We start from the raw sequence: 21,946 nt of genomic DNA, 5'->3' as shown, positions 1-21,946 counted from the left end.
ATTATTTCGTAACTACAATAAAAATCATCAAATCATTCTAGCAAAGTTTCATTAATCACAGCATATTATAAATGTAACCATCATTTTCTGACAAGGGAGGGAGATAAGGCAATTTATAATAGACACTTCTACAGTTTCTAGGCCTGAAGTCAAATAAACCACTGTTCCTCAGACGTTCTTGTCAACTGCTGGAAATGGCCCACCTTGATTATCACTACAAAAGGTTTCCCCTCCTTCCCCATTCTCCTGCTGGTAATAGCTCACCTTACCTGATCATTCTCGTTACAGTGTGTATGGTAACACCCATTGTTTCATGTTCTCTGTGTATATAAATCTCCCCACTGTATTTTCCACTGAATGCATCGAGCTGTAGCTCACGAAAGCTTACGCTCAAATAAATTGGTTAGTCTCCAAGGTTCCACAAGTCCTCCTTTTCTTTTTGCGGATACAGACTAACACGGCTGCTGCTCTGAAACCTACAATGTATATTGATCCTCTACTAGTGATTCCACTCCATCAAGCTAATTTATTTGTCTCAAGAATGGCACACACCCTAAGACTTAAAATCACACAGAAAAGTGTGTCTTAGCAAAAACTGACTCACCCGGCACTTTGATTAGTATTGGCACAGCTACTCTGAATTCCATCTGGAATTCTAAGTGTTATAAGGAATGGCCAGAATAGATTTGTCAAGAACAAACCATGCCAAGCCAACTTAATTTCCTTCTTTGACAAGGTTACTAGTCTAGTGGATAGGGGAAGCATTAGACATGATATATTTTGATTTTAGTGCAGCTTTTGTCACAGCCCTAAATGACATTCTCATAAGCAAACTAGGGAAATATGTACAAAATAGGGTACAATATTGGTTTAAAGATTGTACTCAAAGAGTAGTTGTCAAGGTTCCTTCCCCACTCTGAACGCTAGGGTACAGATGTGGGGACCTGCATGAAAAACCTCCTAAGCTTATCTTTACCAGCTTAGGTCAAAACTTCCCCCAGGTACAAAATATTCCACCCTTTGTCCTTGGATTGGCCGTTACCACCACCAAACTAATACTGGTTACTGGGGAAGAGCTGTTTGGAAACGTCTTTCTCCCCAAAATACTTCCCAAAACCTTGCACCCCACTTCCTGGACAAGGTTTGGTAAAAAGCCTCACCAATTTGCATAGGTGACTACAGACCCAAACCCTTCGATCTGAGAACAATGAAAAAGCATTCAGTTTTCTTACAAGAAGACTTTTAATAGAAATAGAAGTAAACAGAAGTAAAGAAATCACCTCTGTAAAATCAGGATGGTAGATACCTTACAGGGTAATTAGATTCAAAACATAGAGAACCCCTCTAGGCAAAACCTTAAGTTACAAAAAAGATACACAGACAGAAATAGTTATTCTATTCAGCACAGTTCTTTTCTCAGCCATTTAAAGAAGTCATAATCTAACGCATACCTAGCTAGATTACTTACTAAAAGTTCTAAGACTCCATTCCTGTTCTGTCCCCGGCAGAAACAGCATATAGACAGACAGAGACCCTTTGTTTCTCTCCCTCTTCCCAGCTTTTGAAAGTATCTTGTCTCCTCATTGGTCATTTTGGTCAGGTGCCAGCGAGGTTACCTTTAGCTTCTTAACCCTTTACAGGTGAGAGGAGCTTTCCCCTGGCCAGGAGGGATTTCAAAGGGGTTTACCCTTCCCTTTATATTTATGACAGTAGTTATTAATGGTTTACTGTCAAACTGGGAGAGTGTATCTAGTAGGGTTCGATAGGGATCAGTCTTATGTCTGGTACTATTCATTATTTTCATTAATGATTTGGACAATGCAGTGAAAAGTATGCTTATAAAATATGTGGATGACACCAATCTGGGAAAGGTTGCTAGTACTTTGGAGGAAAGGATTAGAATTCAAAACAACCCTGACAAGTTAGAGAATTAATCTGAAATCAGCAAGATGAAATTCAATAAAGACAAGTACTACTCTTAGGACTTGTCTACACTACCCGCCAGATCAGTGGGCAGCGATCAATCCAGTGGGGGTTGATTTATCGTGTCTAGTATAGATGCGATAAATCAACCACTGAGTGCTTCCCATTGACTCCGGTACTCCACCAGAACGAGAAGCGTAAGCGGAGACGATGGGAGAGCGTCAGCTGTTGACTTACCGCAGTGAAGACACCCCGGTAAATAGATCTAAGTACATCAACTTCAGCTACGCTATTCATGTAGCTGAAGTTGCGTATCTGAGATCAACCCCGTGCGGTTGGGTAGACAAGCGCTTAGGAAGGAAAAATCAAATGCACAAACACAAAATGGGGAATAATTGACTAGATGCTAGTACTATTGATAAGGATCTGGAGTCATAATGGATCTCAAATTGAATATAATGACAACAATGTCACATAGTTGAAAAAAGACAGATATAATTCTGGGGTGTATTAACAGGTGGAACATATGTATGACATGGGAGGTAATTGACACGCTCTATTTGGCACTGGGGAGGACTCAGCAGGAGGCTTGTGCCCAGTTCTGGATTCCCCACTTTAGGAAAGATGTGGATATATTGGAGAGACTCCAGAGGAGAGCAACAAAAATAGTCAAAGGTTTAGAAAACCGGACTTATGAAGAAAATTTAAAAAACTGGGCATGTTTAGTCTTGAGAAAAGACAACTGAGGGGGGACCTGATAATAATTTTCAAATATGTTAAAGGCTGTTATAAAAAGAGTACAAAAAGAACGAGGAGTACTTATGGCACCTTAGAGACTAACACATTTATTTGAGCATAAGCTTTCGTGAGCTACAGCTCACTTCATCGGATGCATTCGCTTATGCTCAAATAAATGTGTTAGTCTCTAAGGTGCCACACGTACTCCTTTTCTTTTCGCGGATACAGACTAACACGGCTGCTACTCTGAAACCTATAAGGAGTACAATAACTCCTCACTTAATGTTGTAGTTATGTTCCTGAAAAATGCGACTTTAAGAGAAATGATGTTAAGCAAATCCAATTTCCCCATAAGAATTAATGTAAATAGGGGGGGTTAGGTTCCAGGAAAAAAATTTTTTGCCAGACAAAAGGCATTATATACATTTTAAACAATTTTAAACAAGCAATTTAATACAGGTATTAAACAGGTTGGCAGCCCCCCATGCGCCCCCCGACCAGCTCCCGCCCAGCAGCAGACCCCGCAGATCAGCACCTTCCCCCTGCTCCCCCCGCTTCCTGCCCGTGGCAATTAGCTGTCTTGCGGCGTTCAGGGGGCGGGGGGGGGAGGAGCAAGGACCCAGCGTGCAGCCTCCTTCCTCCCTCCCCTGCCTCATGCCCATGGCAATCAGCTGGTTTGCAGCATTCAGGAGGTGGGGGAGGGAGGGGGGAGGCTGCGCGCCGGGTCCTCGCCTCCTCCCCCCAGCCTCCTGAACGCCACAAAACAGCTGACTGTAGTGGGCAGGAGGCAGGGGGAGCAGGGGGAAGGTGCTGATTTGTGGGGTGCGCTGGCAGGTGGGGGGGAAGCGGGTAGCGGGGCTGCCAGCCGTGGACAAAGCAGGCAGCCAAACAGCATTATAGGGGAGCACTACATAACTTTAAACAAGCATGTTCTGAATGGAGCAGGGATGTAAGATCGAAACAACGTTAAGCGAGAGGATGTTAAGTGGGGAGTTAATGTACAGTGATCAACTGGTCTCCATGTCCACTGAAGGTAGGACAAGAAGCAATGGGCTTAATCTTCAGCAAAGGACATTTAGGTTAGATATTAGCAAAAAAAACTTTCTAACAATAAGGGTAGTTAAATTCTGGAATAAACTTCCAAGGAAAGCTGGGCAATCCCCATCATTGGAGGTTTGTAAGAACAGGCTGGAGAAACACCTGTCAGAGATGGTCTAGGTTTACTTCGTCCTTCCTCAGCACATGGAGCTGGACTTGACCTTGCACAGTTCCTTTCAGTCTTACATTTCTGTGATTCTAGTAGTTTAAAATCTATGTTAAAAACACTACCCGTATGATTGAAGACTCTTCCATGCCAACAGTCAACAGGTTCCTGGAACCATCACTCATGTGAGTATTCCCACTGAAGTTAATAGTGCTACACAGGGGAGTGAGATTATCCAAGTGAGGGCAGGTTGCACGATTGACACCATATTGGATTTATATGAAAATGAAAAACACTGGGGAGAATTTTAGGACTTGTTACAAAATATTCAGTGCTGAACTAAAGACAAAAGTAGCACCAAAGTAAGAAAACAGAAACAGATGTCTTGGCGGAAAATCTAGGGAACCTGGCCTTTCAATGACATACCGCATTCATTTCAAGCAATAACAGGCCACAAGATAACAGACCTTAAAATGCCAACATTCTGATTACCACTCTTATTTTTCTTCTATTTGGAGTCCATCTACCATTTTATCCACTAGTGCTACAAGTGAATGTTTTATGTAAATGCAAATGCATGTGGAAATGTGAAGCTATTAATGTTTGGAAGGATAAATATCTGTATAATTTAAATTATTATATTTTCTGCCCGTGTGTGTTAAAAAAAGAAGAGAAAAAAAAGTTGAAAAAGCAAATGCTATGTTAAGGTTGAAAAATCAAAATCTCTAAAAGTAGGGCTGGAATTAAATGAGTTAAGACTGCTTTCACAATTTAAACTCAGCCTTATTACATATATGTAGTATTTTTAAGTCCTATCTTCTTGGTCAATATACAGCCTTGTATTTTTTTAAACCTTCGCATTACAGCAAAGGTAGATGTTTGCCTTAAAAGTGGGGGGATGCGGGGGGGAGAAGAGTCCCCCTCAAACAAGAATGCAGAAATAATCCTGGGTTATTCAGCTGGGAAACAAATAAGGGTTTTCAACAGATCTTGGAAGTTCCCTGCACAACAGCAATCTGTCTTGCACCTATGCTAACCAACATTTTAGATGACTTAGACTTTTTAGAGTACAGTATTATTAGATATTTTAAAATAAGGAAACTATACTACACAATCGGAATTACAAGATTAATACCCATCAACTGAATCCTGCAAAGTGATCGCTGTAAGAGACTGCTGACATGCTATCCCACCAAAATGAATAGGACTCCAGAGACAAACATTTCTCATGGAAAACACCCTCTTCCTAAACCAGGCAGCTGTTAGCTCTGTGACAGTATCACACACACAGAGAGAGGTCTATGGCCCCAGACCTGTAATGAGCTCCTGTGCCCACAGAGAGACCCACTGCAGGACCGGAGCCTCAGACCACCCGTACCACACCTAACAGTTACCACACCTAACAGTTTCGTAATTATTTAGTTAATATCTTCAAGGCAACTTGAAAAATGTCCTCAAACTCCTCCAATTTAATTTTTCTGTGAGAAAGCACATTTAGTTTCTCTGCTTTAATATCCTCCAGAACAGTTTGCAAGGATGTAAGAGTAATTAATGTAATTGCCATTAACTTGCTTAGTTAAGCTATGACGAATGGAGTGTTTAAGTATGAAGAAATGACATTGTCAGGCAGGATATTTTTCTAACAAACAAAATGGTTTCTTTTCTCTTTTTTGGATGATGGTTGAGGCAAACTTTATACATCAAAGAGAGGCAGTAAAGGATAAAACACTTTTTTGTTTTGTTTTATCTTGCAATTTACCCTTAGGCTGCCATAAAAAAACAAAAAAAAGTCCTCTGAATCCATATTCAGAAAAGGGTTTGAAATATTACCTGGCAAAGGCAACAGCTGTTTCCTTGAATGACTTATTACAGATATTTCTGTGTCTGTTTCCAAATAAAGATTCACTCCATTCTGACTCTACCTCATGGACAACCAATTTAAAATCCAAGCGCTAGTGTGATTCAAATATTGCATCAGTGAACTATGCTCAAATTCACATTGTAACCAAGTAAATCATCTTCCTTTTTTATTTTCATCTACATTCCTAGGGACCTTGTTAAGCTTTTGTAAGTCTGATTTTACCACCATTTTCCATTCAAGGTTTTCTGCCTTCGCTGGGGTCTTTGCCCTGCACGCAGGAAGGTCATTTCAGAACCTAATTAGCTGATGTGTAAATTTGCCTTGCTCCCTGAATTCTTTACAATTTAGCTCAAAGCCCTCTTAAAAAGGAAGCTTAGTTCTTAAATCCATTTACCATTAACTTTGCTAGTGAAAACAAAGACACAAACAGGTTCGAGGTCTGGAGCAACAGGTATTGACCCTGCGTTTCATAAGAGAAACTGAAGATTTCCTGGATGGATGTCAGGATAGGCTTCTACGGGCACAATGTTCTGAAGATTCAGAGCAGGCTGCACATCGGGGACAGAAGGACGGTGAAGAAATTTGGCATCATGTGACCTCCAGAAGAAAAAAGGGGAATGTCCATGTACCAGCAGGGCAGATACAGGTAAGTAACCGTTTTCATGTTCTCTCCACAGGTACTAATGTGGAGAGTGGACCAGATGATACATCTGAGGGAAGGGAGCAGGAGACTGCGCCGATTGGAAGGCATGGGATGCACTGTCCTAGGGTTGGGGGTTCCACGACCACCACTCCCAAGAGAAGGAGGCGGGTGGTGGTGGTCGGGGACTCTCTCCTCAGGGGGACTGAGTCATCTATCTGCTGCCCCGACCGGGAAAATAGAGAAGTCTGCTGCTTGCCAGGAGCTAAGATTCGCGATGTGACGGAGAGACTGCCGAGACTCATCAAGCCCTCAGATCGCTACCCCTTCCTGCTTCTTCACGTGGGCACCAATGATACTGCCAAGAATGACCTTGAGCGGATCACTGCAGACTACGTGGCTCTGGAAAGAAGGATAAAGGAGTTTGAGGTGCAAGTGGTATTCTCGTCCATCATCCCCGTGGAAGGAAAAGGCCTGGGTAGAGACCGTTGAATCGTGGAAGTCAACGAATGGCTACGCAGGTGGTGTCAGAGAGAAGGCTTTGGATTCTTTGACCATGGGATGGTGTTCCAAGAAGGAGTGCTAGGCAGACGGGCTCCACCTAACGAAGAGAGGGAAGAGCATCTTCGCAAGCTGGCTGGCTAACCTAGTGAGGAGGCCTTTAAACTAGGTTCACCGGGGGAAGGAGACCAAAGCCCTGAGGTAAGTGAGGAAGTGGGATACCGGAAGGAGGCACGAGCAGGAGCATGTGAGAGGGGAGGGCTCCTGCCTCATACTGAGAAAGAGGGGCGATCAGCAGGTTATCTCAAGTGCCCATATAAAAATGCATGAAGCCTGGGAAACAAGCAGGGAGAACTGGAAGTCCTGGCACAGTCAAGGAATTATGATGTGATTGGAATAACAGAGACTTGGTGGGATAACTCACATGACCGGAGTACTGTCATGGATGGATATAAGCTGTTCAGGAAGGACAGGAAGGGCAGAAAAGGTGGGGGAGTTGCACTGTATGTAAGAAAGCAGTATGACTGCTCAGAGCTCAAGTATGAAACTGCAGAAAAACCTGAGAGTCTCTGGATTAAGTTTAGAAGTGTGAGCAACAAGGGTGATGTTGTGGTGGGAGTCTACTATAGACCACCAGACCAGGGGCATGAGGTGGACAAGGCTTTCTTCCGGCAACTCGCAGAAGTTACTAGATCGCAGGCCCTGGTTCTCTTGGGAGACTTCAATCACCCTGATATCTGCTGGGAGAGCAATACAGCAGTGCACAGGCAATCCAGGAAGTTTTTGGAAAATGTAGGGGACAATTTCCTGGTGCAAGTGCTGGAGGAACCAATTAGGGGCAGAACTCTTCTTGACCTGCAGCTCACAAACCGGGAAGAATTAGTAGGGGAAACAAAAGTGGATGGGAACCTGCGAGGCAGTGACCATGAAATGGTTGAGTTCAGGATCCTAACACAAGGAAGAAAGGAGAGCAGCAGAATACAGACCATGGACTTCAGAAAAGCAGACTGACTCCCTTAGGGAACTGATGGGCAAGATCCCATGGGAGAATAACATGAGGGGGAAAGGAGTCTAGGAGAGCTGACTGTATTTTAAAGAATCCTTATTGAGGTTACAGGGACAAACCATCCCAATGTGTAGAAAGAATAGTAAATATGGCAGGCGACCAGCTTGGCTTAACTGTGAAATCCTTGCTGATCTTAAATACAAAAAAGAAGCTTACAAGAAGTGGAAGACTGGACAAATGACCAGGGATGAGTATAAAAATATTGCTCGGTCTTGCAGAAGTGAAATCAGAAAGGCCAAATCACACCTGGAGTTGCAGCTAGCAAGAGATGTTAAGAGTAACAAGAAGGGTTTCTTCAGGTATGTTAGCAACAAGAAGAAAGTCAAGGAAAGTGTGGGCCCCTTACTGAATGAGGGAGGCAACCTAGTGACAGAGGATGTGGAAAAAGCTAATGTACTCAGTGCTTTTTTTGCCTCTGTCTTCACGAACAAGGTCAGCTCCCAGACTACTGCACTGGGCAGCACAGCATGGGGAGAAGGTGACCAGCCCTCTGTGGAGAAAGAAGTGGTTCGGGACTATTTAGAAAAGCTGGACAAGCACAGGTCCATGGGGCCAGATGCGTTGCATCCGAGAGTGCTAAAGGAGTTGGCAGATGTGATTGCAGAGCCATTGGCCATAATCTTTGAAAACTCATGGCGATCCGGGGATGACTGGAAAAAGGTTAATGTAGTGCCCATCTTTAAAAAAGGGAAGGAGGAGGATCCTGGGAACTACAGGCCAGTCAGCCTCACCTCAGTCCCCGGAAAAATCATGGAGCAGGTCCTCAAGGAATCAATTCTGAAGCACTTAGAGGAGAGGAAAGTGATCAGGAACAGTCAGAATGGATTCACCAAGGGCAAGTCAAGCCTGACTAATCTAATTGCCTTCTATGATGAGATAACTGGCTCTGTGGATGAAAGGAAAGCAGTGGACGTGTTGTTCCTTGACTTTAGCAAAGCTTTTGACACAGTCTCCCACAGTATTCTTGCCAGCAAGTTAAAGAAGTATGGGCTGGATGAATGGACTATAAGGTGGATAGAAAGCTGGCTAGATTGTCGGGCTCAAAGGGTAGTGATCAATGGCTCCATGTCTAGTTGGCAGCCAGTATCAAGTGGAGTGCCCCAAGGGTCGGTCCTGGGGCCGATTTTGTTCAATATCTTCATAAATGATCTAGAGGATGGTGTGGATTGCACTCTCAGCAAGTTTGCAGATAACACTAAACTGGGAGGAGAGGTAGATATGCTGGAGGGTAGGGATAGGATACAGAGGGACCTAGACAAATTGGAGGATTGGGCCAGAAGAAATCTGATGAGGTTCAACAAGGACAAGTGCAGAGTCCTGCACTAAGGACGGAAGAATCCAATGCACCGCTACAGACTTGGGACCGAATGGCTCGGCAGCAGTTCTGCAGAAAAGGACCTAGGGGTTACAGTGGATGAGAAGTTGGATATGAGTCAACAGTGTGCCCTTGTTGCCAAGAAGGCCAATGGCATTTTGGGATGTATAAGTAGGGGCATTGCCAGCAGATTGAGGGACGTGATCGTTCCCCTCTATTCAACATTGGTGAGGCCTCATCTGGAGTACTGTGTCCAGAGTTTTGGGCCCCACACTACAAGAAGGATGTGGAAAAATTGGAAAGAGTCCAGCGGAGGGCAACAAAAATCATTAGGGGACTGGAACACATGACTTATGAGGAGAGGCTGAGGGAACTGGGGATGTTTAGTCTGCAGAAGAGAAGAATGAGAAAGGATTTGATAGCTGCTTTCAACTACCTGAAAGGGGGTTCCAAAGAGGATGGTTCTAGACTGTTCTCAGTGGTAGCAGATGACAGAACAAGGAGTAATGGTCTCAAGTTGCAGTGGGGAAGATTTAGGTTGGATATTAGGAAAAACTTTTTCACTAGGAGGGTGGTGAAACACTGGAATGCGTTACCTAGGGTGGTGGTGGAATCTCCTTCCCTAGAAGATTTTAAGGTCAGGCTTGACAAAGCCCTGGCTGGGATGATTTAATTGGGGATTGGTCCTGCTTTTAGCAGGAGGTTGGACTAGATGACCTCCTGAGGTCCCTTCCAACCCTGACATTCTATGATTCTATGGTTTGAGAAGAAATTAACTAAATCTACAATTACATACTAAATACCCCTGAACTACTCCGTGTAAGGGGAACCTTCAGAGCATCAATTTTAACAATACCTTTATTATTTTTCCTTTTCAAAACATGCTTTTTGTCCCCTGAAGTTCCATTGTTCAGCCTCCAGTCAGTGTGATGCAAATTCCATGCAGTCACAACTGCTAGGAAAGCACCTGGAGCAATGGATCCAGTGTTGAGGGCAAAAGTAGGTGACTCCTTTTTATATTATAACACAAAATAAAACCTCACAGCAACTGGGACACAACCAGTGGGACTTTTTAGAATGTAAAAGGCACACAGAGGGAAATTTTATCGGCTATTTGCTGCTATTTGAAGCATTCAGCATGCAGTTATGTAGGGATAACTTATTTAGAAGAGACACAACTCTCTGAAATTCTCCTTTCACAAAGGTCAAGTTACCAACTTTATACAATTTGCATCTCAATATTTAAAAAATATTGCCTTGTCAAATGCCAGGTAGGCTGTTTATAAAATGTTTCAGACAGTTTAAGAGCAGAGCTAGGATATCTATATCGAAAGTGTATTAATGTGGAGATTTAAAGACATGGAAAGCATTAAAATGAGAGACAAGTGGACGCTTTGTCAAAACCATCTGTTTGCTAGAGAGCATGAAATCTCTGTTGCTTTCTAAGGCAGGAAGATAAATGTGTATTTATGAGCTCAATCACTCCAACATTGCTAGAATCTGTAGTCACTCTTAAAATGGTGATATTACTGATGAGACTATCATTCCTGGAGAATCTGTACACTACTGTTTCAACTCTGTGAGACCAAAAATCCCTTGAGCAGCAGTATCTCTTATAGAACAAGCATAAATTTAACAGGACACGTACATTGATTTTTAAGAAATCAAACATGACTAGAAGTGGGGAAATGCCCTTTACTTGTTATTTACACCACAGATTACCCCACAGGCCGCCTCTTGGCTGTGCAGTCATCCTGCTTTGCCTTACCCATATGAGTACCGCACTGAAGTCAATGAGAATATTTGTGAGCAAGACTTATCCCTTGATGTACAATTCCATTGATTGTTGATCACTTTGCTCTGCTCCATGAAAACACAGCCCCTGCCAATCTCACACCTTGGAAAGAGTCAAGACATCCTACCCACTACATAAGAGAGAAGGAAGCATAAATTAGGAAGACACTTAATAGATAATTACATAATCTTACCTCTACACATCCAGCCGTGCATCCGAAGGAATGGAGATATGGCACTTTAATTTTGAAGGTGCCCATACACTTTGTGTTAACAAGAAAGTACAGGTTCACAATGTAAGTACAGTGCTCATTCTCTGGATTAATATGAAGCTAAATGAGTTCCTTGATATGTTTTTCAGTAAAATAAAGTTTTTTTTATAGACTCCTAGCAAAATCAATAGAATACTTGTTGGTAAACATCTTAATTAATAACTCAGGCTACATCCAAGTCTATTTTATTTTTATTTTCAAATAACCACTTCTTCCCTCTCGCTCTCAGATACAAACACTAGTCTTTAGCAGAGCAGAACAGATCAATTTGAGGATCCCATATTTCTTCCATCTTCTAGAGCAGTGGTTCTTAACCTGGGATGCACGCGCCCCCTGGGGGTGCAAGATGCCCTTTCTGGGGGTGCAAGGCACGCCAGATGTTTTTAGAAGGTAAATCATCGAAAACACAAATTAAGCACGGCACTTAAGTACAACTACTTTGTTTCATCAAACCTATGTATTTATGATGATACATTTTTAACGATTCGTGTAATATACAAACAAAAATATATCTAGGTTTAAAGAACTGACCTACTTCAATGATTTTTGATAAGAGGTGTGAGAACATATTTTGATTTTTGGTAAGGGGTGCAAGAACATATTTTGAGAACCAAAGGGGTGCAGGCTGCAGTAAAGGTTAAGAACCACTGAAAGAGTAACTTGATGTTAGCACAGTGTACCCTGGCTACTAATTACACAGCCATTATAATGAACATATCTGGACTCCTTGTTGAGGATACAATAATGCAAAGATGACAGTTTTAGTCGTACCCAAGAAACATTTTCATCAGTTCAGAAAGAAGCTCAGTTACTTAGAGAATAGTCAGCCAGAATGACCAGTGTGTTACAGAATCTTTACTGGATAGTGCAACAGGTGATGTGGGGGAGAACAGACCCTACACTAGGTCAGCCCCAACTGGGCTTCAAACCAGACGTCGGTGTCGCTGTTCAGCATAAGATTAGCTAGCTCCTGGTCATCCCTAAAACAACAATGGAGTTTTAAATGTCAGCTATGGTAAGTATTGCACAACATGTCACTAATTTGGACTCCAGAGCACAAATGACATCAATAATTCTTTTCACTCACATAACACTTTTTTCAAAGCACATTACAAATACTATTTGCTCAGTTCCTACACAGCCCCTGTCAGGTCGGTAAGTATTGTCCACATTTTTGAGATGGAGAAACTGAGATAGATTAAAAATGACAGTGTGAGTAGCCGTAGAGCCACAGCTAGAATCTAGAAATTCCTGGCTCCTATCCCCACAATCAGTGCCTCTCGCTATTCCCTCAGACCATTCATTATCATTTAAGTCACAACTGTATGATCAGTGTTGTACAAGACCAAGATACTTAATCAAATTCAAACCAAAGGTTTTTTAATTTTATATTTTGCTTTCTGAGTATCAGACTAGAACACCGTATATGCAGAACAAAATTGGATTATCAACAATTTATCACAGAAATTCTCATTCTGAATTGTTGGGCCAACTTTTTTTTGTGATAGGACTTGCTTCAATACCTTCTAATAACCCTATTCCCTCTATAATGTCTCCTACAAGCAAGGTCAACATTATACAAGTATTCCCATTAAAATTCCATTTTTTAAAAATTTAATCAGTCCACAAAAACTAATTTGACATTTGTGTGATAGTCTACAGACTGCCCTGTCAGAATTTATTGATTTGGTATAGAGATGCAGGGGATGTAACAGAGATGCCTGACATTGCCTCTGAATCACATTCATTCAAAGAATGAGAAAGAATATCTGTTGCATAGGTTCATCAAATTTGCTATGTATTCTGGCCAATTTACTACTTCCTGTCTGATTTAATAGGGACATTTCTATTAGGGGGACCAGATGTCCCGATAAAATCGGGACTGTCCCAATATTTAGTTGTTTGTCCCAATATTTTGCTTCGGCGGCACTCCGGCTTTTTTTTTTTTTTTTTGCTTGGGGCAGCAAAAAACCTAGAGCCGTCCCTGGAGGGGGGTGTGGGGGTGAGCCTGTGGCTTCCCCACCATGTGTCCCGATATTTTGTTCTTGTCATCTGGTCACTCTAATTTCTATTGTGCTGTCATAAATATAAAAGGGAAGGGTAATCACCTTTCTGTGTACAGCTAGGATAACTCGCTAGCACCTGACCAAAATGACTAATGAGGAGACAAGTTACTTTCAAAGCTGGAGGAGGGGGGCGGAAACAAAGGGTCTGTCTGTCTGTATCTGTGTAATGTATCTGTCTGTGTGATGCTTTTGCCGGGACCAGGTCAGGAATGCTCTTCAGAAGTTAGTAAGTAATCTAGCTAGAAATGCGTTAGATTTTCTTTTGTTTAAATGGCTGGTAAATAAGCTGTCTGAATGTATATTCCTGTTTTTGTGTCTTTTTGTAACTTAAGGTTTTGCCTAGAGGACTTCTCTATGTTTTGAATCAGATTACCCTGTAAGGTATTTACCATCCTGATTTTACAGAGGTGATTCTTTTACTTTTTCTTTAATTAAAATTCTTCTTTTAAGATCCCGATTGCTTTTTCATTGTTCTTAAGATCCAAGGGTTTGGGTCTGTGTTCACCTATGCAAATTGGTGAGGATTTTTATCAAGCCTTCCCCAGGAAAGGGGGTGTAGGGCTTGGGGGGAAGACATCTCTAAGTGGGCTCTTTCCCTGTTCTTTGTTTAACACGCTTGGGGGTGGCAGCATAGGATTCAAGGACAAGGCAAAAGTTTGTACCTTGAGGAAGTTTTTAACCTAAGCCGGTAAGAATAAGCTTAGGGGGTCTTTCATGCATTGTCCCACATCTCTACCCTAGAGTTCAGAGTGGGGAAGGAACCTTGACATGTACTTTAAAAGAAAGCAAGGCCAAGAGCCAAGAATCAACACTCTTTTTCTAAAAGTATCTGCACAGCAGTGAAAGTTAAGACAGATTATACTTATCTGCAAGAGGAAAGATGCATTACAAGAAAATAAATATTTTGTCAAAATTAACACCACACTAATTTTAATTAATTCAAGAAGGAAATTTGTTAGAGCTCAAAATACCGTGATTCTGTAATTTCAAAAGAAAAAAGGCTTTCCCAGAAGCACTTATCAGAAATCTGTATTACTTGTTTCCTCTCCTAGCTGAAGCTTTTGCAAATGTACCCGAATGAGTAACTTTATTTCTCTATGGCGTCAGGAGTGACGTGAGTTGCAGCAGTCTAAAATATCCATCATATAGTGCAAATATTGCAGATAAATAATTTAGGGTCAGGAAAGTGCTTCCTATGAGTGTTTTTGAATTTTTCATTGAATATTAAGCACAAAAAAAACACCATTCAGAGTGCCTTTAGCTTCTCTGCTACACTAAAAAATAATGGAATTAAGATCAACTAAGTCAATTTTTATTGACCAATATTCCGCATAAATGTTCTAAAGTGACATGCAAACAAATTAAACAATGAATTTTTAGACTCTAGTTCTTTCCCTTCCCCCACTCCCACCCAGTGATCTCTCTGAATTTCTGCTGGGACATTGACTCTTCCTTCCTCTCTCCAGGACAGCCCTCTAATGGGTCATCCATCTTCCCCATGCCTTCTCCCTTGTGATGTTGTCCTTCATCTTTGTTCTGCATCATCTCCTCCGCCTGTATTTTAGATTTTCTCCTGCTGAATGAAACTGACTGCAGAACTGGCAAAGAGTTTTTTTGGAGAGCAACATGTTATTCCTCCCTATTTGTTTCTACTGCAAACTTGATAGTCTGTTCCTAGCTGCCTGCTCCAACAATGGACTTGCACCATAAGAGACTCTGAAATAGGCATTTTGGATACTTAAAACCATCTCTGAAAGCCTTAACAGAGAATTGCTCGTTTCCTGGAGATTATTAGGAAACTCTAAGGAGGGCGGGGGGGAGGATTTTGTGCCTAAAGCTGTAGGGAAAACATAGTGTGAAAAGACAGGAAAGCAAGAACATGCCAGCTGTCTATCTGTTAAGAGAGTGGCCTTCCAAAGCATAAACTGGTACTTAAGATTGAGCTTTTTGTGGAAACTCCAGGAAAACAGAAAGATCTAGGATTGTGCTGAGCACTTTGCTATAACACGTCACAGAATGCCTTTCTATAGTAGCTAACTAGAATGGAAAAAAAGAAATTTACCAATTGATCTTAATCTGCTCTAAGCACAAAATGCCAAATTCCAAGAGTCACTTAAAACCAAACTTACCTGTGTAAGCCATGTTCTTAGGGTTTCCATAGGGAGCCCCAGGTTGAACAGGGCTGTAAACAGGATTCATTGTGGAAGACTGAGAACTCTGGAGGAGGGGAAAAAAAAATAATTAAGAAGACAGTCATTTTTCTTCTACACCAGTCCTCTGCTGAAAGGTCTTTGCTTGCACTGGATGCTAGCGCTACCGTGTTATTATTCAAGACACACTAAGCGGCAAAAAAAAAAAAATATTTACAATTAGGCATTATAACTAGATAGTGTATTTAATAATTCAAATTTCAGATCCTTCAATTAATTCCCTTAAATTCTTCACCATTACATGTCCTCCTTACAAAGCATCTGGAGTGTAGGATAAAATTAGTCTTACACATCCCCAGCTTCCACAGTGTTTTGCAAATTACTCCAGAGCAAAGGAAGGGGAAAAAATCAGGATCCTCTTTCTACTGTGCAATGGCTACAGAGATTGAAGTGCAAAACCTGCACTAATTTAGTTGCCCCACTAGGGGGAGCTAATGCTTTTTGGGTATTGAAAAAAAACCACCAATGAACAAGCAGCCTCTCAAAGATTAGTTGGCAAAAGGGCACTCCCTGCTGGTAATGCTAAGAGCTGCAGATACAGAAATTCTCAAGCACTTTACAGAGTGCCTCTATGAACACAACAACCTTGTGCCTGGAAATTAATCTCCTTTGAAGCCTCTTTTAAAAGACCAGCCTTAACATTACTCCTTCACAGCACAGCTTACTAAGCTATTATTTATTGAACATCAGTGTGTGCGCAGTGCTATTTGAAATCGCCACAGTCACTGCCCCAGACATAAAATGACCAGTAAGATTTTTAATAGCATTTCTGCTCATTATCTCTCTAATAAAGATGATTAAAGAGAGCCAGGTTATCTTTTCTTAAGCTTTTATTTAGAGGAAAGCAAGGGTCCTGGGAATTTGTGTCTAGTAACTGTCAGTTAAGCAACTGCTCAGCTAATTAGCTTAATGAAGCACATTCTCAATTCTGATTAATGGAAAAATCATTCATTAAGCTTTATGAGGCAACACATTTGTCTCCACAGCTATCTTGTGACAATTTCAAACATGGAGCCCACCACACTTACCTTAAACTGTCTTTTTAAAAAATCTTTTATTTACACTTCATAAAATAAAACCATTCCTTTCAAACTAGTCTTTCCTGATTGATGTGCAATTTGTTAGATCATTAACTCCTTCAGTTTCACCTCCGATAGTAAATAAGTCAAATGTTAAATGCTAGCAACAATTGGTTTGACAACAATTACTACTTAATTAATTAGTCTTCCCTCCATTCCCAAGTTAGCTCGCAATTCTGTAACAAAGGGAAGACCAGGGATGCCAAACATGGCAAAGGATAATGCTACAGAATCCAAATAAATGTATTTACAACACTGACTGGAATAAGTCAAAGCCAAAGTGGCTTCAGAAATACACAATGGAATGTTTCTTAAAAAGATTAACAAATAACATCATTGCAAAAACCTACTTATATGAAACTGGTTCCTGGGGATTTTCCCAGAATCGTCAGGACAGAGTTTATGGTTTCCACAGTAATTGGCACTTGCCCCTATTGCTCTCAGCCAGCATTGCATGTTACTATGGCTATGGTCTACATTTAAACCACTACAGCAGCACCGCTGTAGCATTTCAGTGTAGACACTCACTACAGCGATGGGAGTAGTTCTCCTGTCTCTGTAGTTAGCCCACCTCCCTGAGAGGTAGTAGCTAGGTTGATGGAAGAATTCTAGCTCTGTCTACACCAGGGGTTAGGTCAGCTTAAATATGTCGCTCAGCAGTGTGGGGTTTTTTTCACACCCAGGAGCAACACAGCTGGGTTGACCTAATTTTTTAGTGTGAACCTGACTTATATTATAGGGGCACGGCAGCACTACTAGAGTTAAGGTTGCATCATGACTTCTCCTTAAAACTCAACCTTTTTAAAATCTCTAAAGCTGACAGACTTAGTTGGATTCCTTTGAAATTTGCTTTGCCTCAGAAGGGTGCAGGGTAGGGTTAGTGACCCAATGTGGGGGTCTTTTGAGCAGGGTTTGCGATGATAAAAGCCCTGAAAAATAGCCATTTTTCAAAAAGTTTCTAGGTGGGTTTCTTTCTTTCTTTTTTGCACAGAGGAAACCATCAAACTATTTATATCACACAGGTCAAGATGGTCCTGCATTTTATCAACAGTTTATCCAAGGTAGCATATGGCACTTTAACTCTTGGGGGGGATCCAAACTAAGAATGGTATTTAAGAAAATGTAATTTTTACCATGTGCATGCACCAATAGAAAAAAAATGGCTAGAGGGTTTCCATTCCCACCACATTATATGCTTTAAAGCTTGACTCTTGTAAATGTTCTAAAATCCAAACAGTTCCTCGGGTAGTTTTAAAATTTGGTGTCCCTCATGGGGCACAAAAGAAGCATTAGTGGACCTAATTTAAGGTAATTTGACCAAGGGGTTCCTGAGATACAGGCATACATCCCCCCCCACCCCCCAAAAAAATTTCCTTCTGTTGCCTTGTACTGTTAAATTGAAAGGTGCTAATGATGGGATGAATATGGACCTCATGGAAATGGATGGCTGTGAACTCAGCCTTCAATTAACATAACTAAGGATAAATTAATCTCAAACCTAGGACACAAGGCATTTTGGACTGCATGGCTGGGATTTGCTACAATTTGTAAGGCCTTGTCTACACTACAAACTTTTGCTGACAAAAGTTATGCTGACAATCAAAAAGCACTATAATTATATCGCTAGTGCATGTTCACAGAAGACTCCCTCTGATAGCAGAGCACTTCCACGCTTGGTGCTCTATCATCAAGAGTGAGAGCAGTGCACTGTGGGTAGCTATCCCACTGTGCTGCTCGCTACCTTCTGCGGCTAGGACTTGTGGGAAGGCAGAGTGGATCGCAGCACATCATAAGTGCAGACTCAATGTCCCATGATGAAGTTTTTCCATCCCAGCATTCCATGGGTTTCCGACTGCATTTTGCAGCATTTTTCAACAGTCCCCGTTTACTGTGTGCTCGCCATCTCTGTCTGAAAAGATGGATCCAGCACTGCTCTCTGCTGTTGTGGTCACTGTTATGACCATATCATGTCTGGTCATGCAGTATATCATGAGCTCCCAACCTGAAGAGGAAACAAGCACTGAGTGGTGGAATCACATTGTTACGCAGGTCTGGGATGATGAGCAGTGGCTACAGAACTTTCGGATTTGGAAAGCCACCTTGTGTACAGACCTCGCCCCGGCACAAGGACACCAGAATGAGAGTTGCCCTCTCGGTGGAGAAGTGCGTGGCTATCGCTGTGTGGAAGCTGCCGACTCCGGACTGCTACTGGTCAGTTACGAATCAGTTTGGAGTCAGGAAGTCAACCGCTGGGGCTGCGTTAACTCAAGCGTGCAGGGCCATTAATTGCAACCTGCTACGAAGGACGGTGACTCTTGGCAATGTGTGAGAAATAGTGGATAGCTTTGATGAAATAGGATTCCCTAACTGCGGAGGGGTGATAGATGGAACGCATATTCCAATTGGCACCAGACCATCTTGCAATGGAGTACGTCAATAGAAAGGGGTACTTCTCTATAGTATTGCAGGTGCTTGTGGATCACCGTGAGCATTTCACTGACATCAATGTGGGATGGTCCAGAAAGGTGCATGACACACATCTTCAGGAACACTGGGCTGTACAGACTAGAAGATTCCAGTGGGGAATGTTGAAATGCCCACAGTGATTCTGGGAGACCCAGTTTATCCCTTACTCCCATGGCTCATGAAGCCTTACACAGGAAACCTGGACAGCAGCAAGGAGCACTTCAACAGTAAGCTGAGCAGGTGCAAAATGACAGTGGAATGTGCCTGTGGCAGATTAAAGGCATGCTGGTGCTGCCTTTATGGCAGGTTGGACCTAAATGAGGAAAAGATTCCTATCATCGTAGCAGCCTGTTGCACACTCCATAATATTTGTGAGGCTAAGGGTGAAAAGTTTCTCCAGGGGTGGAGTGCTCGCGCTGAGGCAGATTACCTGGCTGCTGGTTTTGAGCAGCCCGAAACCAGGGTTTATTAGAGGGGATCAATGGGGGAGATGTTAGAATCAAGGAGGCTTTGAGGCAACATTGAGAAGGAGCACCAGGAACGTGTACTTCTACACAGCAATCTGCCATGCTTCATTAACTTCAGTTATCTTGTTTTGCCTAAAAATTGTGATGCTTCCTGAGTGGGATTTATACCAAGTAAATGATTAAACTGCACCTATATATTACTACCCGCACCAATCACTACATGTAGGACACAAATAAAGATTGGTTTGCTTTCACAGAGTTTGTTTTTATTAAACACCAATTAAAACACAGAAAAGGTTTGGTGGGAAGGGAGATAACAGTGAAGGCTTTCAGAGCTGTGCATAAGTCCAGCTATCATTTTGGAATCTGTCCAAAGGGGTGGCGCGAACAGGGTACTCAGACATGCTGGGAAGTTGCACCAAATGTGTGGGAGGAGTTTGGGGAGGGCATTGAAAATAGTTCTGTATTGGCTGCGGAGGGAGGGGTGAGCACACATCTGTTCTGACTGTAGCATGATTAGGGACTTCAACATCCCTGTTTGTTCCTCTATCACTTTTATCACCCATTCATGGCCCTTTAGAATGCGCTCCTCACTCTCATTTCTGTACTGCCTTTTCCTTTTCTTTCCACTCCATGTTCTCTTTTTTCAGCCTCTGAGGATTGGAGCACCTCTCAGAATATGTCATCCTTGCTATGCCTTGGTTGCCTTCTTATCTGGCAGAGGCACTCTGCAAGTGTGTAGGAGGTTCCCACGAAAGCCACATCTACAGAAGCCAAGAAACAATACACAGAAGCATGATGGTTAGTTCATGCACAGCATTCAATCATTACAGTAAAATACACCTCTTGTAACATGCCAATCACTTTCTCACTGACTCTTGGCAAACACATATTTTGGCGTGTACCCTAAACATGGTTTGTTAGGCCTGAGTGGGACGTGGGCATTCAAGATGGGGCAAGGGTGTAGGTGATGTTTTCAGGGGATCAGTGAAGGCAACTATGGACAATATTGTAAATTTTGCCACCGTATCCCACAGGCAGGGGTCATTGAAGCCCGTATCTCACTCCTGAGGGCAAGCAAGGATGTAAGGGTGCATCTATTGCATGCGTGTGGGTTCAGCCCTGGTACCTATGTTGCTCACCTGTGTGCTGCCTTGGTCCCTGCACAAGTGATTGCCGAGTGGCATGAAAAAGTTTCCTACAATGGGGGAAGGAACAAAGCAGCTCTGCCAAGGAACCTTCAGCAGAGGATTGGCGAGTACCTCCAGCAAAGTTTCCTAGAGATCTTTCTGGAGGATTCCTATGAAATCTTGGTGTGCATTAACACACTGTTCCACTGCACTGCTTAGCTGCACAGGGGAACATTGAGCACATACAAATACAGCTAGTCTTGTACATTTCTATCCCTTCACCCTCTCCTACGATACACAGAGCAAAGGACAGCTCTGCCTCATCTAACCGAGCAGCATCAACTAAAAAAGATCACTTACCAGGGCTCTCCTCTTCTGCATCATGTGCACCAGAGACGGACTGCCGCGACTGGCCAGATCCCTCAAAAGTGGAAAAGAGGTCCTGACTTGCCACGCCACTGGACAACCCTGACGTGTGCTCCACATCATCCTCCAACTCAATCTCCTTGTCCACGACTTTGTCCTCAGGGTTAGATCCACTGTTTGCCACTTCCAGCCCTACCAAAGTATCCATGGGCTTTTGGCGGTTGGGTCACTGCCGAGGATGGGGTCTAGCTCCTTACAGAAGCAGCAGGTCTTTTCCAAAAACACCAGAGTGAGGGTTTGCCTCCCTTGCATTCTGGTATGCTTGCCTCAGCTCCTTTATCTTTGCTCAGCACTGAACTGTGTCCCATTCGTAGCCCTCATTGCACAGGCCACGAGAAATCTGCTCAAAGGTATTGAAGTTCCTACAGCTGGAGTGCAGCTGGGATGGACAGCCTCCTCTCCCCATATATTCAGCAGATCCAACAATTCAGCTGTGGTCGAAGCGGAAGAGCATTTGCTGCTGACAACGCCATGATAAGCTGGGAAGATGTGATGTGATGTCCAGTCCACGCAGAGCAAACAGGAAATGGAATTTCAAAAATTCTCAAGCCTTTAAAGGGGAAGGGGTGGATGCTTGCGTATCTGGGTGCAGAGCAGCGCAGTTCAAACTGCTGACCAGCATGGTAAGGATAGCCAACGTTGGACACCTGCTGGAGGCCATTTACAGTGACAAAACCAAGTGCGTGTCTACATTGACACTTTGTCGATCTAACTTTGCCTCAAAAACCTCTATGCCTCTCATTGAGGTGGTTTTATTTTGTCGGCAGAGCAGGACAGTTTTGTCGGCA

At 42.6% G+C, this 21,946-nt stretch overlaps 1 protein-coding gene across 4 annotated transcripts in view; it reads right to left on the bottom strand.

Moving 5' to 3' along the window:
* The window catches only part of FAM168A (family with sequence similarity 168 member A), a 359,670-nt gene that overhangs the window by 190,787 nt on the left and 146,937 nt on the right, over positions 1 to 21,946 (bottom strand). For 3 of the 4 annotated variants that reach the window (XM_073334685.1, XM_073334676.1, XM_073334694.1), the window contains exon 2: positions 15,510 to 15,597. The exons of the other annotated variant lie outside the window; for it this stretch is intronic. In XM_073334685.1, coding sequence (XP_073190786.1) covers positions 15,510 to 15,579 — 70 coding nt within the window. In that variant the 5' untranslated portion in view covers positions 15,580 to 15,597. The remainder of the gene's footprint in view (positions 1 to 15,509; positions 15,598 to 21,946) is intronic. 4 annotated transcript variants of the gene reach the window in all.

Source organism: Lepidochelys kempii, chromosome 1, assembly GCF_965140285.1.
Source record: "Lepidochelys kempii isolate rLepKem1 chromosome 1, rLepKem1.hap1, whole genome shotgun sequence".
In the NCBI taxonomy this organism is placed as follows: Eukaryota; Metazoa; Chordata; order Testudines; family Cheloniidae; genus Lepidochelys; species Lepidochelys kempii.
The sequence above is the reverse complement of the archived record's forward strand: the minus strand, read 5'-3'. Positions and strand labels throughout refer to the sequence as shown.